Source organism: Henckelia pumila, unplaced genomic scaffold, assembly GCF_033568475.1.
Source record: "Henckelia pumila isolate YLH828 unplaced genomic scaffold, ASM3356847v2 CTG_466, whole genome shotgun sequence".
NCBI lineage: Eukaryota > Viridiplantae > Streptophyta > Magnoliopsida > Lamiales > Gesneriaceae > Henckelia > Henckelia pumila.
In genome coordinates, this window is record NW_027331833.1 from 2,100,997 (window position 1) to 2,114,555 (window position 13,559).

At 35.0% G+C, this 13,559-nt stretch overlaps 1 protein-coding gene across 1 annotated transcript; it reads right to left on the reverse strand.

The window, feature by feature from the left end:
* Positions 1-226: 226 nt before the first annotated feature.
* Positions 227-4,736, reverse strand: LOC140872505 (ASC1-like protein). The gene is made up of 7 exons (XM_073275350.1): positions 4,467-4,736; positions 3,836-3,910; positions 2,176-2,422; positions 1,936-2,091; positions 1,267-1,452; positions 934-1,118; positions 227-782 (listed from the first exon to the last, which is right to left on the reverse strand). The coding sequence occupies exons 1-7, from the start codon at positions 4,555-4,557 to the stop codon at positions 751-753; spliced, it is 972 nt and encodes a 323-aa protein (XP_073131451.1). The 5' UTR covers positions 4,558-4,736; the 3' UTR covers positions 227-750.
* Between the last annotated feature and the right edge of the window lie 8,823 nt (positions 4,737-13,559).

Genomic DNA, 13,559 nt, shown 5'->3' on the forward strand with positions numbered 1-13,559 from the left:
CTACTAGTAGTCGTATCAACATATCGTTACGTACAAGAGAATGTTTTTAATCATTAAAAATATATAACAGATTAGAATTAGAGCTCTTTGTGCCAATATTCAAGGATTTTTTCATGCATCTCCTATTTGACATTATATCCCTTACTACTTATCATTTGAGGGGAGAATCCGATCATACGTATGAGATAATACAATTTTAGACAAACTACAAAAAAAAACACTATAGTGAAAGATCCAATTCAAAATATCATGTCTCCAAATATATTCGACAAAAATTTTTACAGCTGACAGAAATCATTGATGCAAAGTAAGTTGAGTAGAATATAATCTTTAATCAGGATTTTGGAAATAAAACTAATTATATGTTACCCTTCTATGGTTCTATCCGCTTAGGGCCTTTTCATCAACCTTCTTATTATGAGTATAAAGATTTGCTTGCGCATGTAAATATTAAAAGTGTAAAATCTCCTGCAAAGAATAAGGGTTAATTGTTCATGTCACTGCTGGGTGTTTCCCAGAATCTGCAAGTGGATAGGAAATCAAATAGTTTCAGTAATCAAGAAAACACATCAAAATTTTATATTCTTCAATAGGATACTCAAAAGTTGATTTATTTGTACAAATTTTTTGAAGCAAACAAGAGAATTTGATACAAAAGACTTGTGTTTTTCAAGTCTTTATGCTTTTTTCAATAAATTTGCAGTACCTTCTGACATAAATGAAGAAATAATAGAAAGTTTCCTATCATGATCAATCCTCGTGCTGATCTTCATCTTCAGAATCTGCACATGGCAAAAGGGACATGGATTATCGTTTAGATTTCTTGTCAACAATTAAAAGGCTGAAATATGATGTATAGTGATGTTATTTTATTTTCCTTCTACTTGATAACAACGTCCATATTCGAGTATCTGAATATGTTTTTTAACTTACCAGATCGAACATCTTCACTGATTTGGCCCCTCGCTTGGACTTGTTTGACAAGCATCCGAAACATCAAAATCCACCAGTAGATATGAAGAACAAGCAATGAGAAAAGAAGAAAATTGAAAATGTAGTAGTAAATCGGTCCATCTGATTTGTGTTTCTCTTTATCCAACATCTGGACAACTTCGTAACTGCGTATTAAGGTAAAGAAAAAAGGGGGGAAAAAAAAAGCTCTGTTTTCAAAATTTTGAGGTACAAAATGAAGAATACATGGAGCAAAAACAGAAACTTGGCTACTTTACGTGGACCGTAAATTATTTCATTGGTATTTTAACATACCTTGTGCTCCACAGAATCCAGAAAGGGTAGTAGATGAGACGAAGTAGGATCCACGATAATACAAAAAGAACAAATGAAACACTAGCAAGTGCTTCCGCACCACTGTATTTAGACATCTTCCCTACTTCAAGAAACACATCACTAGCATCATGAATTGCTAAAACAATTGAACCAACACGTGCAAACCTGAAACAAGCCGAAAAAGGTCTCATGGAACAAGTTTCTAGGAAATTTATTAGTTCATAAAAGCATAATATTGGTTCGACTAGATGCTATTATTTCTGTTGCGGTGTCAATACACTTGCAAAATGCACAATCCAGACAGATAATATCCAGGGAATAAACAATAGGCTCCGAGCATTACTCCGCAGCCATTCTCGCTTTACTACACGTTAACCCAAGATGTTGGAGGATTCATACACAGAGTCTTACAATGCCATTACTAACTGTTCAAAGACACTAGAATAAGTTTTTTTCATCTCTCGAATAGACTATTAATTCGACATTTAAGATCCGATTTCTCATATGATTGAACAATATCTAGCCAAATTATTTTCAGAAATAGCAAACCTTAGGGCTATTCTTTTAAGCTTTCTTCCTCCAGCTAAGCATACCTCCAAGTCGATCTTTTGTATTTAAAATAACTGTCTCACAACTACAAAAACAAACCTGGATACGTAAGAAAGTACGATGAGAATGCAAGTTGCAACATGGTGACCCATAGAAACCCCAAAGTCAGACCGCCTCGTTTCCCAAAATAAAAGAGCAAAGATGGAGTATGTGTAGAATCCACCAGCATACATATAGAGAGCCTTCAGTTTCAACCTGAACAATAGAAGACAGTAATATATTAAATAAAAGTTGCACAAATATGGAACTGGGAATAATAAAATGAAAAGAGAATCGTACTTGTATCTCTGGTCAGGCCATGTTTGATTTCCTGGTCCCAACCAAAAGTACTTGGTATTTTTGAACCAAGGCTCGTCATGCGTCACAGCTAGCGCTAAAATCTCTGCTGAAAGATAGTAAATGAATTTCCAGGCTGACTCCTTGAACTTGTGCACTCTATTTTTTTGTTGTTCTGACTCATTTTCCACAACTTGCAGTCCCTTTCCAATTATCAGTCGCCTTCCAGCTTTCTGCAACATGTGAATTTAGGATATAAGTTCAGGAAATGATCTTCAAAGCAAGTTAGAAAAAATATCGAGTTATTATCTATTACCATTTGCAAATTGTCTCAACCGTATGTTGACAAACAAACACTAGAGAAACTAATTCTCAAACTGTAGCCAGAATCACATCAATAATGCCAATAATTATAAAGAACACATGTTTGTGACAACTTGAATATGAAACCAAAATTATAGTTCTCCAGAGGAATTATATGTTAAGTTCACACAAAAATTTAAGATTGGTAAGTAATCTAGATATACTAATAACAGATAAATGTGAGCGCAAGATCATTAACAGATTTAATGAAACTATGCTTATGGATGCATAAAAATTACAAAGGGAACTAAATAATAGTGTTTCTATTAAAAATAATAAATATCATAACACTAAACATTTACAAGTGAATACAAAAGTTAATTCCCAGGAAATTAAGCAGAGTCACTTATAGACTAATATATAACTTGAGAATAGAAAAATAGCAAACCTAAGCTAACAAATGTTATCAATGACATCCTGGAACTCCAAATTGAAGTGAGATATGTTAATCATTTGAAATAAAAAAGGAGGTAACAGAAGTTAATCCCGAAGATGTTTAAGACAATAAAGCACTCTATTTAGAAAATTGTACGAGTTTAGCATGCTACCCAAGGTTGACATTCTTAAGATTCTAATCAGAATTTCACAATAAAGTCAAGCTCACGCATCAGAATGCCCTAGGATTACTTATTTGGCCAAAGCACGTCACTTGCATTTGACTTTCATATTATGCTAGTTTCTTTCATGAATTCGTGGTCATTACTCATTTTCATCTATCTTTCATGTGAACTTAACTCATGGCTGAGAAAAATTGCATAAAAACACTCAATAACCCAAACTCATTTGCCTGTGATAGACAAATCATGATCTTCAAGTTATGCTATCGTTCTAGAAGAGTCTTCTGAAAACAATAGTTCCCCAGGCAGTATGCCACGTCTGCTTAATTTGGAGGGGTAAAGTGAATGACTTGTGCACATTTATCAAATATGATAGCAAATTAAGTGCACCATTGTCAGATCCGACATTACCAATGTCGCTTTTTCTATGTGAATTTTTACTACCAGACGTTCTAGACAACATATACGTATATGAAGGCATGACAACAGTTTTAGATACATATGATGCATTAGGGTGCTGATCATGATTTCAATCTAAATGGCATGCCACATTATAATTATAATAGAAGAAAATAACAGAAAGGGACCAGGCTCAATCATATAGGAAAACTCACACAAATTTTGAGCAAACAAAAGAAGCACAAACTTCATAGAGTGAAAAAATCAATGCTACAACATGGCATAAAAGACCAACGGATGCATAAGCAAATCCAATGTCACAAGAAATTAATAAAGGCCCTCACTTTCCCAGAGGACCTTTTCCCCGCACAGAGCACAATGAAGCAAAATTTTCTTTAGCCAGTCCCATTCGCAAAGCACTAGGAAACATAAGGTTCTTTAAAAATTCCTAGAGATAAAATGGTTTCCTTAAGAAATCAAAGACGCCGCTTTAGATGGTACCGCTGCAGAAAAATCTGTTTTCTGTCAGCTCGACATGTGTTTTGCATGACATAACTAAGAACTAATACGCATTTAATCATTCAACTTCAAGCCAAAACCTTCCTACTTTACCAGTACTACAATTTGATCCTTAATGGTTCCCTTATTCCTCCTAGAAAAATTAAATGAGCAAGCCATTCACATAGTTGTTATCATCTTAATCCCAACTACGAAATTCCTTCAAAATCCAGACATTAGTTGGGACCCTCCAATATTCCTACAATTCTCTGAAACATGTAGAGAATATTTTTATGTTCAGAATTCACAGAACCATTAAATAACGTCTGCCCAACATTCTTGAAAAGTTCAAAACCGGTATTACATAAACATAGCGCTCACATCACTATCAGAGAAACCAACACAAATAAAAAAAAAATGGCAAAAAAAAAAAAAGGAAGCAAAACACGGGCCAAAACAGAACATTTATAAAAATACATCCGGCTATACATCCGGCAACGAAATCAGAGTAATGCGCGTAGGATTCTTGCTCCCAGTCCGCAGATTCCATCAATTCCAGAAAGCCCATCTCGAGAATGAGAGTAACACAAATTCTATATTTATGGTGTAATTGTGTGAATACATAAAAAGATTCGATATTTACATAATAATTTTCTCATCAGTGTTTGAGATTTGAGAAGCAAATGTGAAATGCCACTAGCTCGGCGATTGAGTTTGAGTTGTCGTCTCGTTGGCTTATTTAAAGGATGGAACGTGGGCTTATTTTATATACACGTATATTAAAACAGAAGGTTGACATGATATTGCATTCTCATGTATGCGGAATGAGTAGATTTGATTTCGATACAAAAAGTATACATCAATTTTTATGAGATTGTTTAACAGGTCAATTTTATTTTTTTTATTTATTTTTTTTGTGACGTGAGAACCAAGGGCGAAGCTGTGTATAGCCCGGGCGGCACAAATTTTTTTCAAAATTTTTTATATGTAAATTTTGACTAATTTTGGAATAATTTGATATTAGTTCGGGTAACTCAATTCGAAAAATTAAAGCATTGGAGGGCTTGAAATTCTAGCCCGGGTAGAATGATAATCATGGCTCCGCCATTGGTGGAAACTCGCAGCCGTTACCTTTCAGTGCGCTCTGGGTAAACACTCGAACTAACGCAATAGCCTACAAACTACGCTAGTCAGGTAAACTATACTAGGCAAGCCCTGTGACAGGCTAGTCCAAGAAGGTGTTGGCAGAGGAAATCGAACTCCTGACCTATGTCCAAGAGTTCACCTACTCCACCAACTTGGACACCCCCTTAAGGGCAATAGGTCAATTTTATTAGACGAACCTCTTACTTGACCTATGAAAAAAATATTATTTTTTAATGTAGATATGAATCGGATGAACCCGTATATCGTGACACCGTTTCATAAAAAACCTGCTAAAAAAGTAATATTTTTCATGAATAGATTCAGACCGAAAATCTGTCTGACAAATTGGCAGGTGAAATAATCTATTAATTAGGTATCGTTTGAAGTGAATGATAAGATAAATAGATGATAAATTTAGGATTCAAAGTATAAAAACATAGATGATAAATAATATTGTGTTTGTTTGGATGATAAAGTATTAGATTAAAATGTCTTATACAAATAAAATATCATAAATACCCTTGAACAAATAAATCATTTTTATTTGGTTCATTAGGGAAACAATAAGAAAAAGGTTTATTAGTCCCCTCTCGCCTCCGGATGATAAACTATATACGAAAAATAATAATGAAAATAATATAATAATTTTTAACTTCAATTATTATAAAATATAGATTATAAAAAAATAATGTAATATTTTTAACTTCAATTATCATAAAATTAGAGACGAGCATGGATGTATATAAAGAAAAATTTAACTTTGGTAAAGAACTAATTGTATCTCTATTTTTGAAGGCCAAATCAAAACTTTATCTATCTATTACTCGTATAAATATACCCGTTTTGAATTATGAATTTATTTCATTATCCTTGTCTATTTATTATGTTTTGGTTTTCTCTCCTCGGTCATGTCTTTATGATGGATTAATTTTATTTATTTCTCCCGTGTGTCTTTCAAACTACTGATGCATATTGCATGCATCATGTCATTTGAGTGCTTCCATTTTATTTATTTCTCCCGTCGTTCAAACTACCGATGCATGCATCATGGCATTTGAGTGTTTCAATTTCAGGCTCACATTCACAACATATATATTCGGACATCCTGTTAAAAATTAACTTGAACCTAACTCACCTCAAAAGCTAACTCAGGAGGGGAGGTTTGTCCTTGTCTATATATCAAACTCTCAGGTTATTTAACCAACCGATGTGGGACAAACTAAACATACCAACACACCCCTCGCACGTCCAGGAATGAAACGACTGAAATGTGGAGAAATTAATGGGTGACCCAATTATGGGACGGGCAAGACCAACTATGGGCTGTCTAACACATAAAGGTGGAACCCGGGCTCTGATACCATGTTAGAAATTAACTTGGACCTAACTCGCTTCAAAAGCTAGCTCAGGAGGGGAGGTTTGTCCTTGTCTATATTAAACTCTCAGGTTATTTAACCAACCGATATGCATGGGACAAACTAAACATACCAACACATCCCAATATCCAACTCCAAAATACACCTTCATTCAAATGGATAATGCAGCTTCAATGTTTGCCTTTTGTTTCCTTCTGGAAATCCACATTTCTAACTCCTCAGGTAAGAATTATAGTTTGATTCTTCTGTTTCTTGATTTAGCATATAAATGAGATTTGTTTGTGTATGCAAGTATTTGATTCGGATCGACCCAAATGAAATTTCACAATTGGATGTGTAGAATCATTTCACGTTGATGTTGACATCAATCATCACGTGAAAACTCGTCTTGGATGTATAGGGACAAGCTAGCACTCCATCTTAAGCTTGTTGCAATTGGGTCAGTTTTGGGTGTACAGTTTTTACAGAGTCAAGAATTGGTCTTATCAGTAATTCAATATTAGATTTTTAGATGTCTCAAACCCAAATCCCATCGCTAATTTAGGACAGGAGGTCACCGCTCTCGATCACCTTAATTAGCATGTGAACTTGTAATTAAGTGGTTGATACGATTAAGACAATTATACACCCACATCAAAATGACAAATATCATAATTCTGGCATGATGATTCCATTAATTGTAAAATTTGTTCAAGGTGACGTGTGTATGTATACTATAAACTATGTACGTGCGTTGAACGTGAAATTTTTTTATTTTACTTTTCTTTAGGGATGTTGATTACAATTTTCCGTTTTATTTTTGTAGTAGAATATCTAATGTGTTTTTTTGCTGTATTATTTTTTATGTGGTGTTGATTTTTTTTAGAAGAAAGGAAAAAAATCCATTGAAGAACGAACAAAACCGTCTATACAATTCTGAGAAACTGAATTATGATTCTTGAAATTTACATGGAAGCTTCCTCACTTTATATACTATACCTAATACAGTTGTCACTAATTTGACAGCTAATCTCCAGCTAACTATATAACTAAACAACTACAAATAAATCATCTCTAATACTCCCCCTCAAGATGAGGAATGAATGTTATGTGCTCCCATCTTGAATAGAAGAGTTCGAAACTGAAAAGGCAGCAACGCTTTAGTAAACAAATCTGCAAGTTGTGACTCTGAAGAAACATGCATGAGTTTAATGATCTCAACTTGAACCTTTTCTCTCACAATATGTCAATCAATCTCAATATGTTTAGTCCGTTTAGAAAAAATGGGATTAGATGCAATATGGATTGCAGCTTGACAGTCGCAAAACAAAGCAACCGGCTCTTGACAATGAACTCCAAGATCTTTAAGAAAAGATATTATCCATAAGATTTCACAAGTGGCTGCAGCCATTGACCTATACTCAGACTCAGGTGATGACCTCGCAATGGTTTGTTATTTCTTTGATCGCCAAGAAACCATAGATTTTCCAAGGAACACACAAAAACCAGTTGTGGAATTTCGTGTGTCTAAACATGCTCCCCAATCAACATCAGAAAAGAAGCTAAGCTTAAGATTTGAATCTGAACTATAAAAGAGGCCTTGTCTAGCCGTTCCCTTGATATACTTCATCACATTGATTGCAGCCTCCATGTGAGGAATTCGGGGCTTAGACACATATTGGCTTAGTTTATTGACTGAATAAGCCAAATCAGGCCGTGTAATTGTTAGATACAACAATTTCAATCTTCTGTAAGACAATGGATCAGATAATAATTCTCCATCCTCCTGACTTAGTTTCATGTTAACATCCATAGGAGTGGTTCTTGGCTTACTTCCAAGAAGGCCTGCTTCATTAATCAGTTGTAATGCATAGTACCTTTGACAGATAGAAATTCCATTCTTCGAACGTGCAACCTCTATCCCCAAAAAATATTTCAACTCTCCCAAGTCTTTCAAGCAAAACTTACTGTTGAGAAGAACCTTAAAATCTGCTGCTTCTTCTTTATTATTTGTAGTTATAACAATGTCATCAACATACACCAACAAAGCCAAGAAAACATCTTCACGAATATGAATAAACAATGAATTATCTGCATTTGATTGCACAAAACCAAGGTTTATCAAGGTAGAAGAAAAATTAGCAAACCATTGGCGAGATGCTTGTTTAAGTCCATAAAGAGATTTGTGGAGTTTGCAAACAACATCTCTAGGTAAAATCTCCCCCTCTCTGCAATATCCCGGAGGCAAAGATATATAGACCTCTTCAGATAAATCTTCATGTAAGAACGCATTGTTCACATCTAGTTGGAACAAGAACCAGCCTCGGGCTGCTGCAAGAGCTAACAGAACCTTAACAGAAACAAGTTTAACAACAGGGGAAAAAGTTTCAAAGTAATCAATACCCTCTTGTTGTGTGTAGCCCATAGCAACTAGCCTAGCTTTGTAACGTTGCAAAGAGCCATCAACATAAAACTTGGCCTTATAAACCCAGCGACAGCCAACCACAGTTTTACCCGGTAGCAAGGATACAATAAACCATGTATGATTGTTTTCTAAGGCTCGAAGCTCTTCAGTCATGGCTTGTCTCCACTCGGGCAACACAACAACCTGAGAGAAATTTTGAGGCTCGACAATAGAAGAAACATTTGATTTAAAAGCACGAAAAGAAGGGGACAACTTTTGATATCAAGAACTGAAGATAATGGATGTGCAGTAAATGTGTTGAGGTGATGATTAACAGCATAACACTGATAATCACGAAGGTGAACGGGTCTGGAAGAAATGCGTTGAGAACGAGCCGAACCAGGTGCATTGGTTTGAGTAGAATCATGGCCAAGATTTGCAGGAGTAAAATATGTATGTAACACCCGATCAGAGAATAGATCAAGGATATCCAAATGTTCCAAGGATTTGTCAGGTTTGTCAAGAAATGGGAAAGTATTTTCATGAAATGTAACATCCCGATAAATATACACCTCATTTGTATCAAGATTCAATAGCTTGTAGCCATTATATCCTGGTGGATATCCAAGAAAAATAGATTTGATGGCTCTAGGGGAAAACTTGGAGCGAGAAGAGACAAGAGTAGAGCCATAGCACAAGCATCCAAAATTTCTTAAATGTGAATATGCTGGATGTTTGTGATACAATATTTCAAAAGGTGTCTTGTGAGAAAGAACTGAAGAAGGAGTTTGGTTAATAAGATACACAGCTGTGGTAATACACTCATTCCAATACAACAAAGGGATGCCAGATTGAAATAAAAGGGCAAGAGCAACATTGAGAATATGTTGGTGTTTTCTCTCTACAACAGAATTTTGTTGTGGGCATTCGACGCAAGAGTGATAATGAACAATGCCTGTGTCCGAGAAGAACTTAGTAAAATTAAATTCTGGTGCATTATCACTTCGAACCGATTTGATTTTTGTATTAATTGAGTGTGAACTAAGGAGTAAAAATTTTGAAATATGGTAGACACATCAGATTTCGATCTCAACAAGTATATCCAAGTAAACTTGTGATCATCCACAATAGTAAGGAAATACTTGAACCCTTCAAATGTAATTGGAAGAAAGGGACCCCAAATATCAATGTGTACAAGATCGAAAGCATTGTCACAAATTGTGTTATTTGATATAAAAGGTAATTTTTTTGTTTAGAAAGATGAAAAACAGAACAATATGTTAAATCCTTATCAACTGGATTGAAATGTAACTCAGAACCTATTTCAGAAAGTTTAGTGAAAGATGGATGCCCTAATCTAGAATGCAACAATGCAGTTTTGGATAAGTAAACATTACAGATAACTGCATGAACATATGAATTGGTGAAGACATATAGATTGCTGACTCTTTTACCCATCCCAATCACCTTGGTCCGGTTGATATCCTAAATTTGAAAAAAATCAATCATAAAATAAACTATACACATATTCTGCTTTGTGAGAGAACTTATAGAGAACAGATTAAAATGAAAATTTGGGACAAATAATACGTCACTCAATATGAGGTCTCGTGAAAGATTAACGCTACCTATATGAGTGACTGGAACAGAGAGATTATTTGGTAAATGACTTTAGATGATATGGATTTATAAGAATGAAAAAGTTCTAAGGTGCAACATATATGGCGAGTGGCTCCTGTGTCCATCACCCAATCTGAACGCAAGATTGAGGAAAAAGATTTAGATAAGGAATGAATACCATTGAAACAAGACACCATAGGCTCTTGCTGTTGTGATGTCAAAGTAGGTTTTTCCACAACGTGGAGCTTGGAGTTTAGAAACTCAATAAGTTGTTGACATTGATTCGAAGTTAAATCTTCTGCAAATACACTTGCCACACTACGTGATCCAAGTTCCTGATTGACTTGCAACTTTCCTTGACCTTGATTATGCCTTTGGTTATAATTATGATGTCCAGGTGGATAGCCATGCAACTGAAAGCATCTTTCAACCGTATGATTTGTGAATCCATGGTGCGAACAAAGAAGTTCGTTCTTTCCTTCCTTAGCTCCTCGATTATTTTGGTACTTTCTCACAGCGGCAACAGTAGCCAAAGGAGCAGAGTTATTAGATTGTCGATCCATGAATTCTTTAGACACATTAAATATATTTTGATGGATGGATCTCTGTCTTTCCTCTTGCACAACTAGAGAAAATGCCTTAGAAATCGTAGGCAGAGGATCTGTCATCAATACTTGTGCTCGAACTTGAGAATACGATTCATTAAAGCCCATTAAAAATTGCATTACACACTCTTGACTATGGTAATTCATCCACTCCTTCATTGTACCACAATTGCATACTGATACTGGCTGATAATCCTTCAATTCATCCCAAAGTGTTCTCAAGTTTGTGTAGTAAGAACCGACGTCCATCGATCCTTGTTGTAACACACTTAGCATCTTTTTTATTTGAAAAATTATTGGTGCATTTCTTTGATGAAACCTCTCACGTAGATCTACCCAGATTTCTCGAGCAGTTGTCATATACATCAAGCTATCTGCTATTTCTCGACTTACTGAATTCAGGAGCCATGAAATAACCATACTGTTACATCGATTCCATGCAGCAAATAACAGACCACCAGATCTTGGTCGAGCAATAGTATCATCAACAAAACTCAATTTGTTTTTCGCGGTCAAATCCATGGACATAGCTCTGCTCCAAGTGTTGAAATTTGAATTCGTGAGCTGATGAGATACGAGAATTAACCCTGGGTTATCTCCATTTTGGATATAATATGGACTACTCAAATCCTCCATTAACGCTCGATGAGCTTGATTAGCATTTGCTCCCTTTGCCATGGAAGGATGTGAGAAGAACAGAGCACGAAATCTAGCTCTCTGATACCATTTTAGAAGAAAGGAAAAAATTCCATTGAAGAACGAACATAACCGTCTATACAATTATGAGAAAATGAATTATGATTCTTGAAATTTACATGGAAGCTTCCTCGCTTTATATACTATACCTAATACAGCTGTCACTAATTTGACAGCTAATCTTTAGCTAACTATATGACTAAGCAACTACAAACAAATCATCTCTAATAATTTTTTTCCTAACTTTGCATTATAGTCACCTGTGGAAAAAATGATAGGATGATATCGTGTGTTAAGACTTGAGCTTAAGCGAGTCACAATTCATCTTAAAAAGTCATTTTCACTGTATCAAAAATATTGTTTCTTTTTCCCATGAAGGAATTTGCACCCGATACACAAAGTAATAATCTCTTGAACAATATGAATAAAGATGATTGTAAGTTCTTGTTCAAATTCGACAAATCAATAGACACATGCAAAGACATATTGACTATGGTGGTTGATGGAGTCCAAAATCTAGCCAAATAATTGAAAAACGAAAAAAACGCTACAAAAAGGAAAAACGTACGAGCTATAAATGCAGTGAACATAGGGATAATTATATAATAGAAAAGGTAAAAGAAGAATACACTCATGTACATGTTCTTACCAACAAATTTAAATAAAAAGAAAAAGATAATAGATACACAAGACACCTATGGAGATATTACATAAAGAGAACAAAAAGAAACAGTGCATCAAATAAAGACATTGTATTTGACGCAAACAAGATCATTGTGACGTTCATTTTGCGTTACACGAATCTTAACAAATTGAGTTTGTCATTTGTATTATTTTGATGATATTATATTATATAAGATTATAAAAAAAACAAGATTACTCGTTTAAAGCCACTTTCTAGTTAAACTAAAATAGAGTCACTACAATAGAGTCAAAATTACTTCATCGTCAATTTTGTCTTATGTCTGTTAAATATCTACCATTAATGCACGTTTAGAGTCTTATCCTAAGAATACTTTGAAATTTTTCCTTTCTCAACGCTGTCGTCACTGCTTCTTAATATATATATATATATATATCAAAATAAATTATATCTCCTGGTTCATGTTGATTCCTATGAACACAAAACTATATGAACTCAACTGGGGAAAATCCCGGTTCATTCCTAAATATTTGGATACATTTTCGGTTCAGTCCTAAATATTAGGACACATTCTCGGTTCAGTCCTAAATATTTTTACGTTCCTGGTTTCGTCCCAAATATTTCACAAAAGTTCTCGGTTTGCTCATTCCGTCTACTCGTGGGTTAAAACTAACAGAATACATCACTTGTCATTCACAAATTGTAAAAGACCCAAAATCCCAAATTGAATTCTCTGACTTTCTTTTCACTTGTTCCATAGTTTTGTTTCTCACTCTGTTCACAATTCTCTGTGTCATGGTTGTCTTTCTGGCTGCTCCTACACCGCAAATGACTATCATATGAACATGGTCATCATTCAAAGACTCCATGATTTCTTCCTAGCTCGACCTATCTTTTGGATTCAAACTCCATAGATGGTTTGTCATAGATGGACACCATGGATGGTGGAGGGGCGGGACAAACATAAACGATGGAATTCCCATTTTTTTGGAGTTTTTCAATGCCTTGTGCAGTCCTCTTGGCATTTTTGCCCACCGAGTACCGCACGATTATACTTCAAATATTAAGATCATCGTACCATCGCAAGATCCCCGTGGCCTC

Excerpts from the sequence above, each read along its gene's own strand:
- LOC140872505 (XM_073275350.1), bottom strand. The coding sequence starts at position 4,557 with ATGGGCTTTCTGGAATTGATGGAATCTGCGGACTGGGAGCAAGAATCC. Across the intron at positions 2,092-2,175 it reads TGGCCTGACCAGAGATACAA|GTTGAAACTGAAGGCTCTCT; the intron begins GTACGATTCTCT and ends TCTATTGTTCAG. Across the intron at positions 783-933 it reads CAGTGAAGATGTTCGATCTG|ATTCTGAAGATGAAGATCAG; the intron begins GTAAGTTAAAAA and ends TGCCATGTGCAG.